Source organism: Cardiocondyla obscurior, linkage group LG17 (genome assembly GCF_019399895.1).
Source record: "Cardiocondyla obscurior isolate alpha-2009 linkage group LG17, Cobs3.1, whole genome shotgun sequence".
Taxonomy (NCBI): Eukaryota; Metazoa; Arthropoda; class Insecta; order Hymenoptera; family Formicidae; genus Cardiocondyla; species Cardiocondyla obscurior.
Window position 1 is genome coordinate 3,702,477 of NC_091880.1, and position 22,973 is coordinate 3,725,449.

General features: G+C 47.0%; 1 protein-coding gene across 1 annotated transcript in view; it reads right to left on the reverse strand.

The window, feature by feature from the left end:
- LOC139109312 (protein-L-histidine N-pros-methyltransferase) overlaps positions 1–22,973 on the reverse strand; it is a 31,262-nt gene that overhangs the window by 4,015 nt on the left and 4,274 nt on the right. Inside the window, exon 2 of the mRNA XM_070668271.1 lies at positions 16,300–16,511. Within this exon, the coding sequence (XP_070524372.1) occupies positions 16,300–16,511 (212 nt within the window). The remainder of the gene's footprint in view (positions 1–16,299; positions 16,512–22,973) is intronic.

Below are 22,973 nucleotides of genomic sequence, written 5' to 3' on the forward strand. Positions count from 1 at the left end.
TATCCCGAGAGGCTGACATTTAAGTACAATTATTTAAAAATCAATAAGTTTACGTTGGAATGAAGATTTACTTCGGTATATGACGTACGCCGGGGTACCTCCGCCGTCTTCCGAGGGATAAAAACTTACACCGCTCGCTCGCCAATCTGTGTTAACGCAGTTGGATTTCAATTAAATTAAATTTATTTTAAACTCATGCGTGCTTCATTAATTCTTACGTTCTTTTACATTTCAGGCTCAAAACGTGCAGGAGGAGAAAAGGGAGCACGACCCGATCTGCGGTACTTCGCTATCTATCGATCGAACCAAAGAACGAATGAGCACCTGCATATAAAAATCGAATCCCTGAGGCATCTCCGCGGCAGCAGGTTGCCCCGCGGAATTCGTCGATGTCATCCGGGATGAATGGGGAGGGAGACGGGAGAAAGAGAGAAAGCGCGAACCCCGGCAAGCGGTGCGGGAGGGCACGGCTCGCTTCCACCCCTATCCTTCGACTTCTCCTCCGTGTGCGGATGGCATCACGAGGGAAAAAGGGGCGGGTTCATTTGAAAATACCAGAGCCGTCGCCGGCGTTGCGCGGCGCACGGCGATCCATCAATGCCGCGGAACGCGGGATTTTGATCGTGAATTCGGTTACCCCCTCGGCGTTATAAATAAGGCGATGGTGGCCCACACGGAGGCTGGCCTCCCCGCTTTCTCTTCCCGTCCGATTCCGATTCTGCCCTCCGCCGCCCTTACCTTTCTTTTCCCCTTTTCGCTTTCCTCTTTCCTTCTTCCGAGCGCCGCTCGGGTATGGCCGGTGCCATCAATTAACGAGCACCTCCTGGCCCCCATTGAATAATAAACAAGAATAAAAAGAAGACGGCGGAGGGACGAGAGAGCGTCACGGGAGGAAAAGAAAGGAGAGACCCGCGAACCCGGTTGGCGCATTGTTCGTAGTATCGTCCGGCTCCTCTACCTTGTTCCTTCTTTCTGCGGATCCTTAAGTCACCCTTCTCTCTCTCTCTTCCCTTCGTCCTCCCCCTTTTCCCTCGCTCGTCGGAGGTTTCACCTTCGTGTACGTCGCGCGCGGTCCTCTCGCTCCTGTTCTTATTCCTGTTTTCTCTCCTCGTCCCTCTTTTCTCTACCGTGTCGTCCTCCCAGCTTCTCGTCCACCTTCTCTCTCATTCTTCTACACTCTTTGTTTTCTATCTTTCTCCCTTGTGCACGTACCCTCTCCTTTTCTGGGCTCGTTTCCATTGTCAGCCGCCCAGCATCACCACCGGTCCTCGGTGCAGTCGCGTCGCCCTCGCAGCCTCCGCTGCGAGCCTCATGCGTCGAAAGAGGGAAAAAGAGGAGAGACCGGGAGGAACCTCGCGCACGTACACGCGTGTGCGTGTGGCCGCGGTGATATATACGAGCGGTCCACAAATCAGATCCGTAGATCGCAGCGGCTTCGTCGGCGGCGCGAGCGACAATTAATTCGCCGCTTTTGCCCTGACCGTTCCTCTCCCTCCGGGACCCCATTGTATGCGCGTACAACCCTCTCTCTCCCTCCAGGATTCGGAACACTTCCTTTTATCTCGTTCTCTCTCCCTCCTTCTTCCTCGTCTGGGTTCTATCTCGGTGCTTTCTGTTTTATCGAGGACCACTAGGGCCCCTTTTTGCCTCATTTGGACTCGAAAAGGACGACGGGGTAAGGGGGGGGGAGGGGCAGTAACTCCCGACCCGTAAAAGCGCGGGCTTTAATGCGGGCCCGGCGTCACGCGGTCTAGCTATGCGACCATGCCGTTACAGGCCTTAAAAAGGAACGTCGGGCAACGCGAAGTAATTATATGTGGAGATACGGGACGACCGGTGGTATCTCGATCACATCGACCGGTGTGTCTGTGTCAGAAACTTGCAGGGGATGTTAAGCTTTGCCACGCGGACCTTTCTCGGATTGTAAAATAAAAGCCCAGATTGCAACTCTTCCCCTTAGGTCACTAAACGAGCATTTAACCGGATTTAATGCAACATATCCCGGAGGGTGCGACGGCAATATTTATAATATCTGTAATTATAACAAGGCGGAGAGAGAGAGAAAAAAAAAAGAGGAAAAAAAAATGCGAGTATGATCGTGCCTCCACCAATTCTCTGATAATTTTAACAATTTAATTTCTTATTTTCAAAACGACGGGAGAGGGAAAGAGAGCGCACGCAAATGCGCTCATAAATAATTCAACAGTAATTTTACTCTAAGTGATTATTCGGCACTTTAATGTTCACTTAATAACGCAGCTTTGTGTCTCATATTCAGGAAGGCTGGTATGCGCTCCGGGTTCCCGGAATCGAAATTAAGCACGGCAAATATCCCGCGTTCATTAATGCCCTCCGCGCCGCGGTCTTTATCGCATGCGATGTAAAGACGCCGGCCGGATGGCGAAATCGATTTAGGAGGAGACGCGACGGACATCGATAGTCCTCGCCGCCGGCGGCGAGGACAGGATAGCGCCGTGTTCGTCCGATAACGATCTCTCCGCAGGACGATTATTTACAATTCCAGCCACCCACTCTCGGCGGCCCGGGTCGTGCTTCAATTTTTGTCGCCGGGCCGAGCCGCGGCCGGTGAGAGCTCGAGGCTTGGGGCTTTTATCGATACGCGGCGAGAAGGGAGCCCTCCCTCGCCCTCTCGCTCGTGCGTAGGGCCCCACGATCGTAAAATAGCCCGGAGGGCGAGCGAGCGAGCGGGTAGTGTTAAAGAGGCGCTCGACGGAGGATCGTTTACCTAATAATAGCAATAATATGTAAATGCGATGCGTATCGAGCCGCCATCGAAAGAAGGGGTCCGCGCGCTACGACGCCATTGTTTGCAAATCCTTGGTCGAGCCGAGCGATCCAGCGAGATCGGCACCGTTCGAGTCAGCTCTTCTTCGCCGCTTCGCGATGCAATTTTCCTCCGCGCGCGAATCCTCGACGGGTATTGCGCGCGGGCGATGTTATCCGCGAACAACGCGCGGCGCATTCAAGATAACTAATTGAGAAGAATGTCAGGGGGAGAGAGAAAGAGCGAGAGAGAGAAAGCGGGTTGCAGCACGCACTAAATCAAATTAAAAAACTTTTTTAAAGAATATATTTCGGGGGATCAACGTGGGACGCTCAATTTTATTTTGTTCTAACGAGACACGGTTTTACTTTTCCTTTTCAATTAATTAAAGTTTAAGTGGAATGCGTTTTTTTTTTTTCGTTCAATATGCAGCCGCAATTGGTAATTATTGTATTTATAAATTATGTGTTAAGGACGCGTGTTAGGTACATTTTAAAGGGTGATAGAGGATGTCTGTATGGGTGGCGTGCATATATCCAGCACGATGATAACTCGATTGGATCTCGTCACGCTCGAGAATACGCACGATTCGAACGATCATTACGTATTCACGTTATTAAGCGCGCGAACGAAATGTAATTCTGTAATACGGCGCGGGATGGAACTTTTCAGAGTTCGTCCTGAATGGATTAATGAACCGAGTGACATGGGATCTTGCCCATCTCTCTCTCTCTCTCTTCATGATTGGGGGAACACTTAAGGAATCTGACCAGTCATCTTTACCTTCGTTTGTCGTCGTTCTGAACGAGCAACGAACCGCGTCCTGACCTTTCTCTTTTCCCTCCTCTTTTTTTTTTTTTTTTTTATATTTTTTTCGATGTCAATTCTCTCGTCGGTTCCTCCGATACGTTCGAGTTCCCTCTATATCATCGAGTGAGATTGCTTTTCGAGATCGTTAATGCATTCACGTTATCGCCGCTTAATACAGGATACAAACTGTATACTTGTGTTTATCGTTGTCACTACATTCCGCTGCTGACGATTTTTAATCGGACTCGATGTATGATTTTTGTAAAGAATCAGCGTGGATTTTCTGGCCAGAGAAAGAGAGAGAGTTTATATACTTCGTATTGTAATTTACCGTTACATTTTTGTAATAATAAATCTATAATTAAAATATAATAATTAGATTTTTTTTTTTAATTGACTATCGGTGAAGTTCCTAATTAACTTGGCGAGCGGAACAAAGAACATCCGCTCCTCTCCATTACATCTTACGCGGAACAAAACTTGGAGCCTGTAAATTCTCGCGATATTACTTTCCTTACGTGCATTCAATCAACGTCCGCCAGCGTGAAAAATGTATTTCGAATCGGAGAAGGCAAAAGGACCGCCGAGACTCGGAGAAATTTCATAGATCATTGGCCATCGCCGAATGCAAGGGAGAAGTTATCGGGGATTCCTCTTAAGAGATTTCCTTCGAATTGTAACGCACTCGCGAGATAAGTCGTAGCTTTTACACCGAGCAGCTGAAAGATTGCCAATTATTTTCGCGTTCTACGGAGAACGATGTAACGTTGGTTAACGATCTTATCTCCTCGTGCTTGTTTTTTAAAATTGATGTTAAAAAAAAAAAAAATAAATTGATTGTTGCGCGTTTAAAATTCAGTTGAATTAATGACGTAAATGTGCGAAATGTAAAAAGGCGACGTACGAGAGCTAGCGGCAGCTCGTGAGCAAAAATACGGCTAGGTGAAAGAACGTAAAAGGGATGCGCGCGGAAGAAAGCGTACGAGAAAGGAGCTGAGGATCCTTCGGTCCTGATATCATTGCGGCTCATCTTTCTCGTGGCTTTTTCTCTCTTTCTCGCCGCGATTATACAATCGACGTTAGCCACCCTCTCGTCCTCCCGCCCTCCCAACGCGCGCATATGAACACGACGGAGATGGTACGAGCCGCACAGGCGCGAGTAACAAGAGCGACATGCATCGCGCGACGTGCACTCTCGTAGTGACAATGTAAGTGCAGTCTTCGGCGAACATCGGCCACCTTCGCCTTGGTAAGGGAGAAGGGAACGGCAAAGAGGGCGAATTTATCTCGCGGGGACCCTTCACGCGCGGCGGGGTCCGGTGTCGCGGGCGTGGGGATGTCGCAGAAGAGAGAAAGAGAGAGAAACGTGGCGAGACACATGGACCGATCGCAGAATCGACCGGTGGAGGAAGAAGGGAGGGAAGGCGGCAAAGGGAGCGAGAGGGAGCAGACGTGTATTTAGCATTCCCCATACCGGCACAGCGTCTCGTTAGCTGTCTTCTCTCCCTCGCCTTCCCTCTCGCTCGCGTTGCCTCCGCTGGTCCTTCTCCGTTGATGGAGCACATAGAACGCGGGTACGAGTCCGTAAGATCCGTGGGGGTGGGTGCAGGGGTGAGAGGGTGCGCGGAGAGGCAGGCGAACGAACGTCACTCGAAGCTGGGGATGCTGGGTAGGCGTGGACCATGGACCACCCTGTCCACGGTTGGAGGGGAGACCACGCCACCGCGGCCGTCGAACGGAGGCGCAGACGGGCGAGAGGCATCGAGGGGTGACGGAAAGAGGGGTGAGGGGCGCCGTGGACAATAATAATTATTATACACGCCGGAGTTTTGCAAATGCTGTCCTTCGAGGGTGGCTGGGCGACGCGAAGCGGGAAGAAAGGGAGGTCGGTGGACGGAGTAGGTGCCGGGAACGGTCCGCTATCTCGCCCGGTCACAAGCGGGGGTGGCAAGAGGAAGGGTGAGCGGCGAGACGCGTCGGGGAGGAAAGGGGCAGGCGAGTGATTCTTAAACGGGATCGTTATGCGAGACTTTCCCGTGCTCTCTTCCTTCTCTTCCGTGCTCTCTCTGCGATTGCCTCGTCCCTCCCTCCCTCCCTCCCCTTTCCCCTCCGATTTCTTGCTCTTCCCTCAATTCCCACCCCTGTCTCTTATATACTTGGCCCGTTCGTTTCATCCCTTAGACCTACCATCGCGCCTCTCACCCACCCCCTCGCTGCACAGTGGACGTATAGTAAGTGGACGACTCTGTGAATCGTATTGGAAGAAAGTCTACGTGTACATATGTGCAATATCGACGTGTGGGAGCGCGTGTTTGTGTGCCGCGGCGCAGATCACACGTCACATATCGAGTCTCGAGAGCAGACGCAGCCCGTTCCGCCCGCCACCCCCCCTGTGACTTGACGAGACGTCCACGAGCGGAGGAAGTCCTCCTTTCTCTTGCCCCGCTTCGTTTCGTTAATTTTGTCAATTTTCTCGGGATGTCTCGAGATCCTTTTCATTTTATACCCGTCGCCCGTTTCTTCCACCATTGTCTCTTCACGTTTCGTTTAATAGAAGAAACTGCGACCGTGTCTGATCTATTGTAAAATATGGAACTTGTAATTTTCGATCTAGGTCAGCGCCGAGGTTCTGGAGAAATTTTTAACAATTTTTTATGTCATTCGTGGGGTCAATCTTCTCGGCGATTTCGCGCGTTTTAAGAGCGCGTAACGTGGCTGAACAACATCCAATCGCTTTATTCTTGTAACGTGACAGCAAGGGCGATCGTTAATTTCGGCCGAGGCCACGCGACGCCGTCGGATTTTCCAAGTGGACGGGAAGTCGAAGAGGACGAGGCGTGCGCGCGCTATTCGCCAGGGAAACATACACTTTTATAACTCGTTTCTCTCCTCGCCGGCACTAGCAAATCCCTCTCTTGACGGGGACATTTCTGAATTTTAGACGCTTTAAACATCGTGATTTGGCGTACGAGTACCGCGTGTACTGCGTCGTAAAAGAAGTCGACAGAAAGACGAAGAAAGGTGCCGTTGATCTTTTCGTGGAAATCGCGTGAGTTTCTTTTTCAGCGCACTTATAAAAGAATCGTCATCTCGAGAAAGAGAGAGGAAAAAAAAAAAAAAAAAAATCCTCGCGATTGCACGTTCTACCGAGCGTTAATTTCGCTTAAAGTCAAGTCAAATTCGAGTAAAAATGAGACAAACGTAAAATTCATTACAAACGTTTGCGTACTGACCTAAACGCGGGCGTGCAGATTTATAACGCGCGAGCCAAAGTAATATCGCAGCGTATTCTTGCTTCACTTCGAGTCAGCTGCTTTCGAAGACAGCTGCTCGACAACTAAAGCGACTTAGACTTAAACTTGGCCGTTCCCGAAAAGCACATCTTTATCCCGCGACAGTCGGGGACGACGCTGGGCACGTGAATCAGGGGATTTATTATTTAGCCGGACATATTTAGCGGCGCACGTAGTAGACAGGGGATGTAATCCTTCCTCCACGAGCCATGCGCCCGTCCCGGCACGTACATACATACACGCGGACGCTGCTCGGATGCAGCGTGTGCATTATGCACCGGTAAACTCGGCCGGAGCCGTGCCGGTGACTCCGTGCGCCTGCATACACTCGGCTGCATGCGCTCGTCCGGGCACGCTTACCCTCATTAGTCACGTGGAGAATGGGGAAAAAATTCATCCTTGCGAACTTATAATTCGATTACGCGGAAGGCATTCTGTCGCAACAAAGTTTCCCGACCTCATCCCCGCGTACGTTGCGTAGCACAGCGCCATTAACGATCTCTCCATTGTGTCGCCCGTATTTTCATATTTAATACGAAGCAAAAATGTTCCCTTCAGACCGTCGATTCGGGAATTAAGCTTGATTATTTAATCTCGCGTGTCGAGTTGACATCCGTGCCGTATCACATTTCGGGATTAATAATTTATTGAGACGACAGATATTTTATCTATGCCTAATTATATTGTATCTTTAATGTCGTCAAGGTGATCAATGAAATCGCTAGGTGTTATCGATTACGATTGCTTCGTGATGATATACTTCCTTTTTTTTTTTTCTCTTTCTTTTTCTTTTTTAGTCTAACAGTCTCGCCCCTTTTTGCAGTACGTAGCAGTTTGCACGCAACGAATATGTGAATCATTACAGTAATGCGAATTTACGTAAGGCAATATGATTGATAGTTGGTAAAACCGTGTGGAAAAGAAAAAAATAGAGCGAAGCAACAATGCTGTATCATTACGCGCATCGCGTGTATTGCAAAGCTAAAGGGTGAATTTTAAAGAGACTCTTTCCCGGAGCGACTTGCTGCTTTTTCATCACGTTTGCCCGGCGTTTCCCGGAAAGAATGGATTAATACGCAAGTAACAAGACTCGTTATTGATGTACGAAAAGCTCAGTACTCCAGCCGTTATCTAGCGTACGACTGAATATATTTTTGTGCCTGCGAGTCCGCGGTGTTTCACATTGTAAGAAAATTTTTACATTATCTATAATATTTGGTGCATTAAAAATTTATTTTCTAACATCTATTTGTGAGAATATCCTTCCTATGATCTTGCATAATAATTTTTGATTAAAATAAGGAAACGTATACCTGTATTTTTATATGTACCTCTAAGCCAGAGAACGTTATAAGATACATACATATCTTCTTTAAGAGATATGAGGAAACGAGAATATTATTGGTTTTTATTACAGCTTTTCGGCAATTATGTTCAACGCGTATTACCTCGTTCTACATGTGCAAGCAATAAAGTGATTCCGATAATGGATGTTAATTGACTTGTTTGGTAGTAACCCCGCATTCGTATGCGTTTATATGCAGTTCTACGAAGATAATATTGAGGCGATCGATATCATGGGACTAGTGCGCGTGCCACTTTCGATAGCGAGGAGTACTATATAATTTTTTTTTCCTCTAATAAAATACAGTAAATTTATTGTAATTAATTATGAAGTATCGTATGGCAGGTAACTATATATTATTAACGCTTCAAGTTAAGTGAAGGATAAAAGAAACGTAATTTTCCTTAAAAAAAAAAAAGTAATTATCTTGCTAATTAATATAAATACAAATATACATAACGAAATAATTAAATTTGTTGTGGTGTGTGGTTAAAGAAGCCTGCGTGCCGTTTCTCCGTGAGATAATTAGCAAGTCTTTAATTACGTCAGAAAGAGAGGAAGAGTAAGATGAGCGGGAAACACCCCTTTCGTGCCCGGGAACGTTGCGAAACCGCCCCTTCGTAGCGCGCGTCACTCCCGGAAAGAGTTAATGAGTAATTAAGAGAGCGCAAACGCGCGCCGGCGCGGCGCGGCGCGATGCCCCGTCGTGCGGTCCGGGAATAAACCCTCGGGGCGCCGCCTCTCGTCTTCGTAATTACTGGTCATAATCGAGACCGAGAGACAGAGCGAGATCCTGGGTCGAGTCGGTTTCCTGAGAGGGTGGACGAGGCGGCGCCGATACGGCTTTTCCGCTCGGCGCGCGAGAACTCGCGCCTGCGCCCCGGCGTTAATTACACGGGAGAGGGTTGCCAATCGGAGGAAAAGCCACCCCTCGCGCAAACGCGCTAATGATAATTACTGACCAATTGGGCCGGCACCGCCGCCCCGTCGCGGACCAATCGCAGGATGCTGCCTGCGGAAAGAAAGGCAGCCCGAAAGAGAACGGAGGCAGCTCGGGGTGGCTCGAGGGGTGGTCAAGCGCAAAAACGATCGTCTCAAATACAGAAACTCGCTGATAACTTGAATAAAGTCATTAGGAGGTTTGATAAATTACAGAACTACTTGAACTGTTATTATTTTTAAATTATCGACAAAAAAACGTAAAATATTCAACTGCGATTAAGAAACTTCTGAGTAACATATCAATTAATATTCGACTCGCGCTTTCTTTGACGTGCGATTGTATTGAAGCCGCAGCTAATCTCGCGGAACCGCACTTCCGTCCGAAGCTGCGTTTCGAGTTGTCACTTTTCCTTAACACCGCAAATACAATTTTTACGACCGGTGGCGAGGTCGATGTATCCGGAAAACTGCATATTGCGCGTTACGCGCGCTGTCCAATGAGTGGCGAAGCGGAATGTAACGCTTCGCGTTTCGCTCTTACTGTCGCCCACCTCCCGGTAATTTCTTCCTGGTAACACGTGTGTTACGAGCACGGCGGCTCGTTTCCGGAAAATTACCGGTTCGACCGTCGGCGAATTAGGAAAAAAAGAAGGAAGTTCGGCCCAGTCCCCGCGCATTATTATCCCACGTGGCTTCTTTTCGCTCATTAAAATCGAATTTACCTCGTGGCGTTCGAACGCGCCATACGTGTCCAGCTCGTTTGTCCCGTATTCGGCGCGCAGCAAGAGACACGAACATACGTGACAGATACGAACTTTGACACGAGAACAATGCAGACGGTCGATAAATCTTTCAACGTTTAGAATAGACGCAGATACGTGAGAATCTAAGTGGCAATTATATGAAAATTACGTTTCTATTTTCGCACACTGTTAATATCTTATTGATTCATTAAATTATTATAAAAAAAAATAAAATGTCTCCAAATAAGTTAAGAATTTTCCATATATCTTCTGATAAATGATAACTAATTTCTCACAAGAAAGAAAATCAGATAAAAAATCGCTTAATATTCATGTAAAAAAAGGAAAAAAAAGCTTGTGTGTGAGATTAAATATCTTTCCAATCTTTCCAGCGTTTTAAAAATGGCAGAGTGACGTACATAATTTTATTATTCGTATGTTAATAAAAATTGCTTTTGCATATGCTGCGTTATTTTTTTTCTTTTCTCTTTCCTGCAATTCACTTTGGATATTGAAATTTCCTACGACGGTCCGAACCGTGTACCGAGTTAATGATTTTCAAACTAAGCGTGACGAGGGAAACCTGTCGCAATTGCGCGCGTATAATTCCTTGATGACGGAGTCTTTAATTGTTCTTCACCCACCTCATTATCATATAAATTCCCGTGTTTACTTTCCGTACCTACGGTTGCCGTTTGATGTAACGACCATCGGCTGATTTGCATAAAACTTATATTTAACGTTGGAGTAATCGAATACGGGACAGGTATATGTCTTTAGATTCAACTTATGATACGAGAAATTAACTGCCAGAATTTCCGTGACGGACTCGGTTTGAGAGTACGTATTCCACGATATTTTTATCTTACGCGATATATCAAATAATAACGCACCGAATCATTTCCTTGTTATCAAAAGTAACGACGCATTAAATTCCTTCGAAATTAATACGTCTTCGTTGCCATCTAAGTCGAAAACTATCGCGTGCTCTCAAACTAACGAAGACTCGCGGAATATTTATATGCAAAGATTGTTTATAATTAATATTAATAAGAACACTAACGGTGGAAGATTTTTTTTTTATGTCATACGATAAAGAAATCACTAGCTAGATTTAGAAAATATCTTTGCCGAATGGTTCTCGAAGCCATCGCTGAACGAAACGCGGATCATTCGTACGCGGAGGAAAGAAGTCGGGGTCCGGTCACCCTTTAGAAGTCAGGTTTGGATAAGAGGAAGGGAGGTCGACGAGGAGACAGGAAGGTAACAGGTGGTGCGCGGAACTAAATACCCCCTTCTCTCGACGGTTCGCTCGATTGCCCTACCATCGGAGGCTCTCATCGGTCCCATACAGGTTGAGCCCTAAGACAAAAACTAGCTACTGGGTTCCGTCTGCGGCCGCAGTACCTGATAATCTCCCTCGCATCCTCCGTTCCCCCCGTCGGCCACGCTAGAATCTCAGCACGTCATTTTCTCCTCTTCATTTTCTTTTCATGAGTCGGCTACCGAATGATTAACCCTTTGACTGGCGCTCGCGCTATCAATCTGTCCGTTCCGCTAATTCGCGATTTTACGATTTTCTTTATACGGCGCTGATATCGGAATGTTTTATTGTTCAACGGCTCGATTATGAGCCTGGAGCTCTACTTCGGCTCATTTTATAATCGCGGGCAATAACTCGCGGCGCGAAAGTAATATTATGGAAATAATAATTACGACCGCCGCACTCGCTACGTCCGTTAACAAAAACATTTTTCTACTTTCTCGAGCCTCCTCTTATTTCTTACAACAAAACTCGGATAAAAAGAAAAGAAAAAAAAAAAAAACCAAAGTGAAAGAAATGTGCGCTTCTCGTTTTAGCGCGCGTCCCTTTTACCTTCTTATTTCTGTCAGCAGCAATCACGATTTTATCCATTCGCGTTGGTCCTTTTTTTCGTGGCTAATTAAACTTTTCACGACAAAATTGCAGCCTCGTCGGGCACGTCGGCGCGAGGATAAATCTGGCGAGAATCGAGAGACAGGCCAATCGTGCGAAGGACAACGGGCGCGAAATTACACGTCGGGTCCTCCCTTATTAGACGATCGGCGAGATCAGATCTGGGACGCATTCGCATTTCGTCCGTGCGCGCGTACTTTCGGCAACAGAAATGATAATATTAGAACGAGGAGCGGTGGCAGCCGACCTAGTAATTATGCGTAGTTCCGCGAGAGTCGAGCCCCGCGGTGTATAAACCACCGAATTTGCATCGAGATACAATCGGAGAAATCCCTCCCTCCCGCACGCCTCGTGCGTCGGTTCCGCCGCGTCGGGAAGGATTTCCGGGACCGGCAATTAGCAGTAATAACCTATTCCGGGCGCCAATCAATGTTAATTGACATCGTCCAGAGCGAGACCCGCGGAAGAACGCGAATGCCCCCGGAATTCTATTCGAGTACACCTGCGCGCCGTTCACCGGCCCGGCGAAAATTGCGCGCAATTTGCGCGAAAAATAAAATCAAAATGCGAGCGGGCACCGGCAGATTCGAAAAGGCAGCTTTGCTCCGCGCGACTCCGCGAGGACGGGGGAGAGAAAAAGAGAGAGAGAGAGAGAGCGAGAGAGGCCCCCCTTCGTTCTCGCCAGCGCAGGGCGGATGCACGCTTCGAGTGGCTAATTTTCTTCCTTCTCTTTGCTAGCCCCCTTGTCCCCACATCCCTCCCGCCACCTCGTGATTTCCCGTTCTCCTCTCTCGGTATCTCTCTCCTCTCCGCCGAGGACGAAACGACCAGCGCTTTGATGGAGGACATCTCGCCGCTAATTATGATTAATTTGTGAGACGAGCGAGCGAAGACCTCGAACTCGGCAGCTACCGGGGGCGCAGGGAATCGGGGGATGCCGAAGGGGGGGGGGAGGAAGGGCCGGGGGAGAGGACGTAATTAATATTCTCAGCAGGACGGAGCGTTGCAACGTCACGTGAACGTCACCCAGGTGACTCCGTTGACGGTTTCCCCGTTCCGAGTGCAGGGAGATATGGTTTTTTTTTTTTTTTTTTTTTTTTTTCCACCGGTCCAATCGTACGCGCGGACGTTTTGCGCCGCGTAATTACGCGCTCGATATAATTGCGCGATGATTATTCACGACTGGTTATCTCGCGCGCCTTTAACGCACGCGTTATTAGACGCGAGTGAAGCCGCGGAGTCACGGGCGAACGTGCACAATTATTCGAAATGTAAGAATCACGGGTGAGCATTTAGCTTCGTAGTAAATCCTTCGCTCCGCGGGTTCTCGGGTCCGGATCGATGAAAGCCGGCGCTATATTCCTCAAAGATTTTTGGGGCGGATAAAAATTTAGCAGGTGTAAATTGAGAAATACCCGCAAACGCGAGGCAAAGAAAAAGAAAAAAAAAAAAAGAAAAAAGAAAAAAAAAATCAACGTTAAATTAATTTCACAAGCGCGTATTAATCTCTTTCTTCTACAGATCCCTCGTTGCACCTCGAGTCGATGCTTCGTGGATTTATTTCCCGGAGTATGAATATTTTATTTATGCACGTACGCGCGTCTATAAAGCGCATTCAAATGAAACTGCCTCTTCCGAATGGGTTAATGGGCACGCGATATAATCTCGCGATGGTTGGTTATTCGTGACAACGATCTCGCTTGTTTAGCGCAGGTGTTATTAGACGAGTGAAAGTCCCTTCGTGAGGCTGCGATTGCTCAAATCTCAAACACAGCGTGTTTTATTTAACTCTCAAATATATATCCTTTATACCCGACATCCTTGATTCTCGAATCCTATTAATTCCAAGTCGCGATATTAAAAATTATTTTTTTACAAGTATTTACATTTATAATTGGCTTTACAACGATCGAACTTTTTATGTCGTTATCATATTAATGTTTTATGCATTTACATTATAATTTACGTGTCAGCGTGAGGAAAAAAAATAAAGAAAGAAAAAAAAAAGAAGAAAAAAATACACGAATGGTCTAACAAAAAATTAAGTTACTAGCTCCCGTTCAATTCAATATAGTTGCGCGATCATTATTCATAATTGGCCAGCTCGTTTCTTTAATGCTCGTATTGTTCGATAATAGCGTTTCTCGGATTTGTAAAAGAATGCAATATCGTGAGGATTCCGCGCGATGAAGGAATAGTCATGATTAGATAAGGCACGTTAAGAACGCTGCGGAAATTAAAATTTCAAGCAGATGCACGTTACGAAATTGGATGGGCATTGTCGGCGATACCATTACAGTTTTCATTATCTTATTTCGGTCTCTTACAGCCCCGCAATGTAACTTAATTGCGCGCTCAATATAATTGCGAGCAATTACTGTTAATTACTATTTAATATGAATTAAATTGTTCTGACGTCACGCAGCGAAGGCTTGATCATTTTCCGAATCGCGTGTGACTATAATTACAGATCGAACATAATTGTGAGTAATTATCGATAATTATTTAGTGATCCGAGGCCAATTGTCGCTCGGCGGAACTGAGAAACCATTTATAAACTTCTGACAAGCAAATTCTTCATAATTACCAATTTTATGAAATTACACTGGGCTCGATAGGTACTGTGTTACAAAGTGTAATTACCGTGGATAATTTCGGGGAAGCATGTAATTAAAATATCGAAAAGAAAAATAAATAAAAAGAGAATGTTTGTAAAAAAGTTAGAGCACTTTCGCCCGCAACGGGGATGGTATGGATAAAACAACCGTTGCGCGAACGTTATATCTCCACGTAATTAACACCAGTATTTTTTTAAATTGTAATATATGATTATTTCATGTAATTGTATTTCGAAATTGAGACTAAACTTGCATTTCGCACGAATGCGCGTGTCCGCGTGTTATTGACTCGCGATGTAGTATATCGGTGATTATTACACCAATCAATTCGCGTCCGAAGGTAGGGAGGGTCCGTGATGGCGTGGCGAAAGGGTTTAATTACGTGCGTCTCGGCGATGACGAAGACAAATACCTAAGTGTGATTGCCAGTAGTAAACTCGTCGAGTTTTCGATCAGCTGGTACCACCGTGACTAAAGTCCCTCGACATGCCCGACCGCGATGCGAGAACGCTGCGTCCGTCCGTTACCGTCTGGTCGTGATTGAGTTGCATCGAATTCGGAAAGATCGTTTTCGTGGCGCAGTATCGACGGTTCAGTAAAAAAAAAAAAAAATAATAATAAAATAAAAAATAAAAAAAAAACGCCCGTCAGCTATTAAATTAATTTCTCCGTTTGATTTGATAACAATTTATTTCACGTTTCCGCGGCACATTATTAGCGATTTAATTGAAATTTGTATTTCGTAAGATCGCCCGGTTAAGTGCGGTACATTTTTTAATTACCATCCCCGAACGTCTAGCCGGTCAAGGGCACTCTTCCGCGTGCAAGGACTGTCGGGATCTTCTACGCTTTCGCTCAGCAATCTGTCTCTCGGAGCCGAGAGCGGCGGTGTCACGCCTAGTAGCCGCGGCTAGCCGCGTCGGGAGAAATTTTAATAAACGGTTCCCCGGGTTACTGATGCCCGCATACATAGTAACACGCACGTACGCGGGCGGAGTGTGGAGGTGTTGCCCGTTGCCTGGTAGCCGGCAGGACGACGCGGCCGGGGGAGAGAGGTTAATCACCCACGCTGGATTTTAATAAACGGTTCGGGGGGCAAACAAAGCTGGCCATCAATAACCACGGCGCTGCCCTCGCTCTCTCGCTCTCTCGTTTCGTCTCTCTTTCTTTATCCCGGCACCGGAGGCCCCCACGGCCCACCTCGCCGCCTGGCCGACCCGCGGCCATGCCAGGGCCTTTGCCACCAGCTTGTCGAGTCTCGCAGCGGACAGCGAGATAGGCGGAGATTGTATCTCCGTGGTTATTAATTAACCGCCGAGAAGGGAAGGCCCCCTTTCATCACCTCGCAAACGATATCGCCTTCAGCGAAAGAGGGCCCTCGGCCTTGCCCTAGCATATAGATAGCATACAGCTGCAGCTCGGGGACCTCTCGGTTGATATATAAGTACTCGGATGCTCGCGCGTATACGAGGAGACGGATTATCACGCATGAGAGACGGAAAGCTACCGAAAAATTACGTACGCTATTAGGCTGTATCGCGGAGATTCCACGAGTGTCGAATAAAACGCTTTGTATTATTCTGTTAATTTATATCGAAATACACGAATATCGCGGAATATTAATTAAATACGAATAATGTTCGTTATTAGCTGTACGAAAGTATAACCTGCTTGTTATAAATTATAATGACGAGAAGTGAAAATGTTTTTTTAAGCAACGCGTATCGATAACAAACGCAATGAAATTAGATTCAGCGAGATCCGCAAGCAGCGATATTGAGATATCTCGCGCAAAAATCAATACAAAACGGCGTAATGGGCACTTACCCGTTTATGGATGTTCGACTGATGAACCAGGATAACGCCGACCTGGCTAACGAGTGCCAAGCCTGCAGGGGTAGCGAGTCGGATCTCTCCGCGGATCTCACGAGGAAAATTTCGGTGGCTTTGTCGGGCTGGTCGGCGTTGGAACCGGTACCAAGCGGGACCCACAAATTTAGCAGATCTTCCCTGATCTTAGTTTTGTCTACCCTGTACCACTATAAAAATAAAATATAATTGTTAGCTGCGCTCTGGTATTTGCATCATAAACAAATAAAATTAAAGTGGATTTTATCCGCGCGAGAAGTATTCGTGAAAATTTTACAACGAGCCTTGAAATTTATTAGCACGATTCTAAGATGGGGAGAACGATGCTCGTATAATATTTTATTACATAACTAACCGTATAACGGAGTAAAATTATAACCGGGAAGGGAGGGATAATAAGAATTGATTTTCTCCGAATGTTGCGTAATCTCGCGGGCGAAATTGTTTGATCGCTAAAATCATCTTGGTGTACAAGGTACATCAATTTGCGGGAATAAAATTCGTGAAGTTCCACGTATATATTCCATTAACGTCCCACCGGGCGGGCCGCCGAAAATGTATTTCTCGCTTCATTACGGCCGCGTATTACGGTATTAACGATACGTATATCCCTCGGTCGCGGATCAATTTTCCCCTCGGAGCTCTTACACATCTCAAGAGTTTGCGTAATTACGCGCCGCTGGGTTTCTTCTTTCGTTTCCCCTCACGTGTTTCCTCTCTTGCAAAATACACATATCGGCTACGGAGCGCACCGTCGCGGTTGCGGTTCGAGCGGCGCAAGGTCTCGACTCCGTTAATGCGCGAGAAAAAGAAAGCCCCATAACGTCTTATATTTCATTAAAGCGCCGCGCGATTGGTCGCGTCCACTGAGCATTTTTCGCTTCATTGTCGAAATCGCGTATCGCCAGCATTAACGATTCTTTTCCCGCCTGCCGTCTACGTCCGTGTCCTCGTCCACGTCCTCGGGAAGAATCGCGAAACGCCACACAGTCCGAAAAGCAATTATGTTGACTGGCCGGCCGGCCGGTCGGTCGGTTCACCGGGCCTTGCGCTACACGACAGATATCCGATTTCACCGTCAGCTTCCGAGAATGAGAACCAATTACGCGGCCCCGGGGCAATAAGGAATCGATCTAATTTGCGCGCGCGCTCGGAGGCGCGGCGCGGCGCGGAACGGCGGCTCTTAATGGCGAGAGAAGCCGGCCGATGAAATTATACGAAAATGTAATCAAGGCGCTTTTTGTCTCGTTTCGCTCCAAGCGGGGCAGGGGTGTAATTAGGAATGCTTTTGCGCCTCGCGACGGGGGACACTTGTTGCTCGCTCCGCTCCTCTCCCGCTCCCTCATTTTCTCTCGTCGCGTCTCCCTCTGTCTCGATCTCTCTCCTATTCTTTCTTTTTTTTTTATCTTTTTTTTTTACCTTTTATTTCACCCTTCGTTCCTACCGTCCCCCCCCCTTCCCGGTCGCAGTCTCTCATTCTCCTCCCCCGGTCATCTCTCCGTCTTGCGTTCTTTTTCACCGTAAATTTCTCTCTTTCTCCGTCCCGTTCTCGCGCGCGGCTCTCGGTAGTCGAGAGCTCGAAACAGGATGAAAGCCGGCGGGGGGAAAAAACCTGGTAGATGGAAAGACCTCGCCACAGAAGGAGAGTAATTAACACCGTGGTGCCCAGGTGCGCGGCCCTAAGAAGTCGTTTATGGATCGCCCGGTTGCCGCGGCCGCGTAGCCGGCCATCAATTAGATTCTCTAATTAAAACAGTCCGCTCTTCTCGCCACGGCGGTACATTAACTCGGCCGGCCCGCGTTAATTCCCCGCCGATCGACTATGTCATCGTCCACCGGGCGGAGGCGCGACGGATCGTAGCGTTTCTTGTCCGAGGGCCGAGCAGCTCGCCCGGCATTCGATAAGACCCCGCGATATAACACCTCGAGTCACTTACGGTATGAGAATGCCGGACTTTCGCAAAACGCGCTCCCGATCGATGCCGGATGAGTAATCGTGTTTCGAACGAGTCTCCCTTACGTCTTCCACAACCTCTCAAGAGCGAACCTTTTTCGATGGTTCAAAATGTTCTCGCGATGCACCCGTGAATCGCCAAATTTAACATTGCTGGACGTAATCTCGCTTGCAATTGCACTTCCGTTGCTTTTATTCCCGTGATTATTATTTTCACGCGTGCAGGTTTTGCATTTATAATTAAGCTAATCGTGTCGAATTAAATTCAAGAGTCAATAAAGAGCGGTGTTTTTTTTTATCCGATAAAAAAAAATAGAAAAAAAGAACTTATTTAAATATACGAATATCTTTATCTCTACCTATACTTTTGGCGCTTCTTTACTTTCGAATAAAAAGCACTACCGGTGCGCAACCACCGCGAGGGTAATATCGAGACAAAGAAGTCCGCCGGCGCGTGAAAGTGTGAAGGCGAGCCACGTTTGCGGCGCAAAGAGGATGCCGCGCGTGCAATTTTAATTATGGCTACCAGCGTGTGTCGCTAATTGCAGGTAGCCCGACGCGCTCACCCCACGTCATCACACTTTGATTCGACTTTTTACCCCGGGGGCATTACAAATGGCTACCGACGTGGTCGCGCGCGCTGCCGGACAGCATTCCTCTTCGTGTCATTAGTGGCGGGACTTTCTGCGCCGCGCCAGGGATCTAAGGGAAGGAAAGGAGGAACCCGGGCACGGTGGCGGAGTAACGCAGACGGAGGACGAGAGACAATCGACCGCCGCTACCTTCGGTGCCTTCCGTGTAGCCACGCACCAATCGCGCCTCTCGGCGACCGACAACAAGTAGCCGACTCGGAAATCGCAGCCATCTAAATCAACGTCGCGCGTTCACCGCGACGAACGGGCGAAATAACGCCGGGAGATCTTGACGCCCTCGACCTCGAGATCCTCGCGGGATACGCGCCGGGCATTCGCCGTCATTTAGATCGAGTATGAATGCGGAGTCTCGGAACAATTCTTATTTCTCGCGCTTAATGAGGCTTTGTTCATTTACCGTTATTAGGGCGATTAGGCAATTCGGCTACGATATAATGTAATTATTGGGAACTGTTAATTCGTAACGTTCGAGTATCGAGGAAATTGATAAAGAACATATTAGAGATTGCCGTCGAGAATCCGTGGAACTCTAGTATTTTATCTCGCGTAAAAAGCTTCGATAGAGGGCTATATTATAATAATTATATCAAGAAACGCGTCGTTAGGAATGCCAGCGAAATTGCGATTTTACACAATTTTCAAATATAAAGTAACGGAGTAACGCTTACGGCGATAGTGCTCTTCGTCCTGTAAGAATGCCGAAGAGGAAGTCTCGTTCTGTGATTTGAGACTCGTGAGTCTGTTGATCATCGCGCGAAGTTATGTTTGAAGGCGCACTTGGTCCGAGACGGTTATGCGTCGCTTTATACCGACGCGGAACGATGCATGGGAAAACTTGTAAAACATAAACCGTGGAAGTGCAAACTGTAACGTTGAGCTATCATTCGGACGATCAGACTGCGCTTTCGCGACATGCGTTTTCCGAATTGATATGTGTTTACCAAATTGTTTTCGTGGATCGCGCACCGTGGCGATAACATTTTTCGAGAGCCTCAGTCTCTTTCGCGGCGCGCAATTTCATTAGATTTTGAATCTTACGTTCGTTTATTTATTTATTAATTTTTTTAAACAATATTGTAGTTATTCTATCAAATTAATAAAGCTCGAATATTCTTAAATTTAAAAAAAAAAAAAAAAGGTGTCAACAATTCTGTTTTAATCTAGTTCAGCAGTCGCGAAAAATTATAACAGTCTGTTGGAATTTTAAATCAGTGCGTCTTGACTATTTCTGAAACACGCTATTGTGCTCGATTGTCATAGCTCCGGAATCGCTCGCGTGAGTACGTTTTCTTCTCTTTTCTGGAGATCTCTTCCTCCGGGAGAGAAAATTGAGCGGAACACGCGTAAACCCGGCGCGAACTGCGAACGATAAACAACGTCGTCGAGCGGTTTATGCTTTCCGCGCGGAATACTGGGGATGTTTGGCCGCACGGCTACGTGGAGCTCCTCGGATTCCTGAGGCGTGTTGGATCGCGAGTCAAACGCATTCTCTTCCCGCGCCATTATGTTATTGCTGCCAGGGTGGCGACGGGTCGTCAGGCGTTATATCGGCGCCGTGGGAGAAGAACGAGAGAGCTTCCCCGTTCCTTCCCGTCGAATTTTTTTTTTTTTTCTCCCGGCGAGAAAGCTCTTTCCCGCCTCCAAGAGGGCACGCGACGAGATTTCGCGTCTTACAAAAGAAGTTCTATCGCACGGGGGATCGGAATTAGAACTTATGTTCGAGCGAAAGGTCGTCGGATACTCGCACGGAAGGTGGTAAATACTACGAGGGTATTGTTTGCAATTGATGTAGATAGGGTTAGATTCATGTAGCCTGAAATTATTTCGGAAAATTTTTTTGTAAAATTTAAAATTTATTTAAATAAAAAAAAATTGTACTGTAAAAAGTCTTTTTATTTTTCCTCGTATTCACTCAGCTATTATTATATTTTCTTATGAGATATTTTCGATAAAATATTTTATTTAATAAAAGTATTTAATAAAAGTGGGAGGTTTAGGAGTAAAAAAAAAAAAAAAATGGTTACATATGAATTTCTACACGAAGAAACTGATTTGCGAAATTTTATCGAACGCCCGAGGTAAAGTCTGCCGAGTGTAACGACGAGGAGCAGTCGGCGGAAAACTAAAGAAGCGGTAAAAGCGCGAAGCAAAGCTGGTACCCCTTTCGTAAAAATCACACGAAGGGAGCGCGAGTGTCTTGATTGGGAAAGCAACGGCGGTGTAACTAACCGTGAGGAGTTTTTCATCGAGATCGACAATCGGCTAACGAGACCAAGCCGCGCCTAGAATATCAGTTCGTTTGCGCCAAAAGAACTGGCGTAAATGCGAATTCGGGAAACACCTACCCGACGCGACGAAGACGGCAAATAACGAACTGTTTTTATATTTTAATCTTAGAAGCTGAAATATTTTCCTATAATACTGGAAGCAAAATATTTTACATACGCTGATGCAATTTGCAACGAAGATGTTATCCACGAGAGCGTGTAAGCTATTCTGATGTCTGGAACTTCGTACGCGGGCTCCAATATTATTTTTCTGTCGAATAAAAATATGAAATAAATCCGCGTATTTCTCGTCGTGCGTTTCTTCCTTCACGCGTCGCCGTCTCGGATACGGTCGCGACTATGAAAAACAGCCTCCGTAAAAAAAAAAAGAAAAAGAAAAAAAAAGAGAAAGAAACCGAAAGATAAAATAAAAAGTCCGAGAAAGCGGGGCTAACGAGATCTCTCTCATCTCCGCCATTCCAGAGCGAAGTCTGTTTCCCGCTATTTTAGAGTCGGCGTCTCGAAATCCGGGTTTCAGTCGCGCGCAAACTTTCGGCAACGCACAAAGCGTATCTTCCGCGTTACGTCGCCGGGGTATCATTTTCACCCCGGGAACCGGTACTATTTCTCTCGCACGTGCGATCTCATTTGTCAGTCGGAGTCTCGTGTTTTCCAAGAATCTCTAACACTGCTCGCGGCGAAAGCGGCACGAAGCGACTGAAAAATTCGCATTTGTTTCGTCAGTTAAATATTAACAAGTCCCGGTGTGCAAAATAACTTTGACATTAAAAAAAAAAAGAAAAAAAAACGAGAGAGAGACAAAATTGAAAGGGAAGACGCTTGACGTCTTTAAACCATTATATCAATTATGTCCACCTTCACAATGTCAAGCTTCACGTTCGCAGAAATCAGTTTTCTGACGTAACCGGTCCGCGGGCGCGGCCTCGTATAAGCCACGTGCGATTATGCGGCGTGATAAGCGGAGATCCGCCGGCCATCCGGATTTATCGCGGATCCTGCGTCGAGATCCTCCTTCGCGATGACCAAGTCGGCCGGGCGGTCGGATGAGAAGGACGACGTGTCGTAAGAGAAAGAGACTGAGGATTACACCGGGTCATAAACGCGCGCAGAGGCTTATCATCCGCTCACGGTCCCCCCTCACCCCTCCAAACAATCTCTCGCGTCCCTATCCCGTCGCGATAGCGCATCTGGTCGCGGCGGCCTCTTCTTCTTCTCTTTTTATATATATATATTTTTTTTTATTTTTTTACGTTCCCGCGAATAAGCCGCGTAATGAATATCATAGAGCCGGAAGGCGGGGGTAGAGGAAGTCGAGGTGTTATTTGCATCGCTGCTTAGCGCGCGATGCGTGCACGATCATGGGTCGATAGCTTCGCTTTAACGTCGATATTTACAACGAGATCGATCAGGCACGACGGCGCGGGTATCATCCGAGCCCGTAAAATGTTACGCAAATTGTAATCATATCGTAACAGATCGTTTCATGTTCCACGTGAATACTTCCGCGAGGCCGTTGAGCCCTCCTCCTCCGATGCGCCGGAGCACCGGCACAAGTGTAGCGTAACACGTGCGTTATAAATTTGCTCGGGGCTGTGAGAATTTTGATTGATAACGAACGTTTCGGATGTTTAGTGATGTCAGTAATCCAACGTTGCGATTGATTGATGAAAAATTATTACGTCGAAGAAAGAGATTAGTCCGACGAAACGTAAAACGCGATAAATTATCTTAAATTTG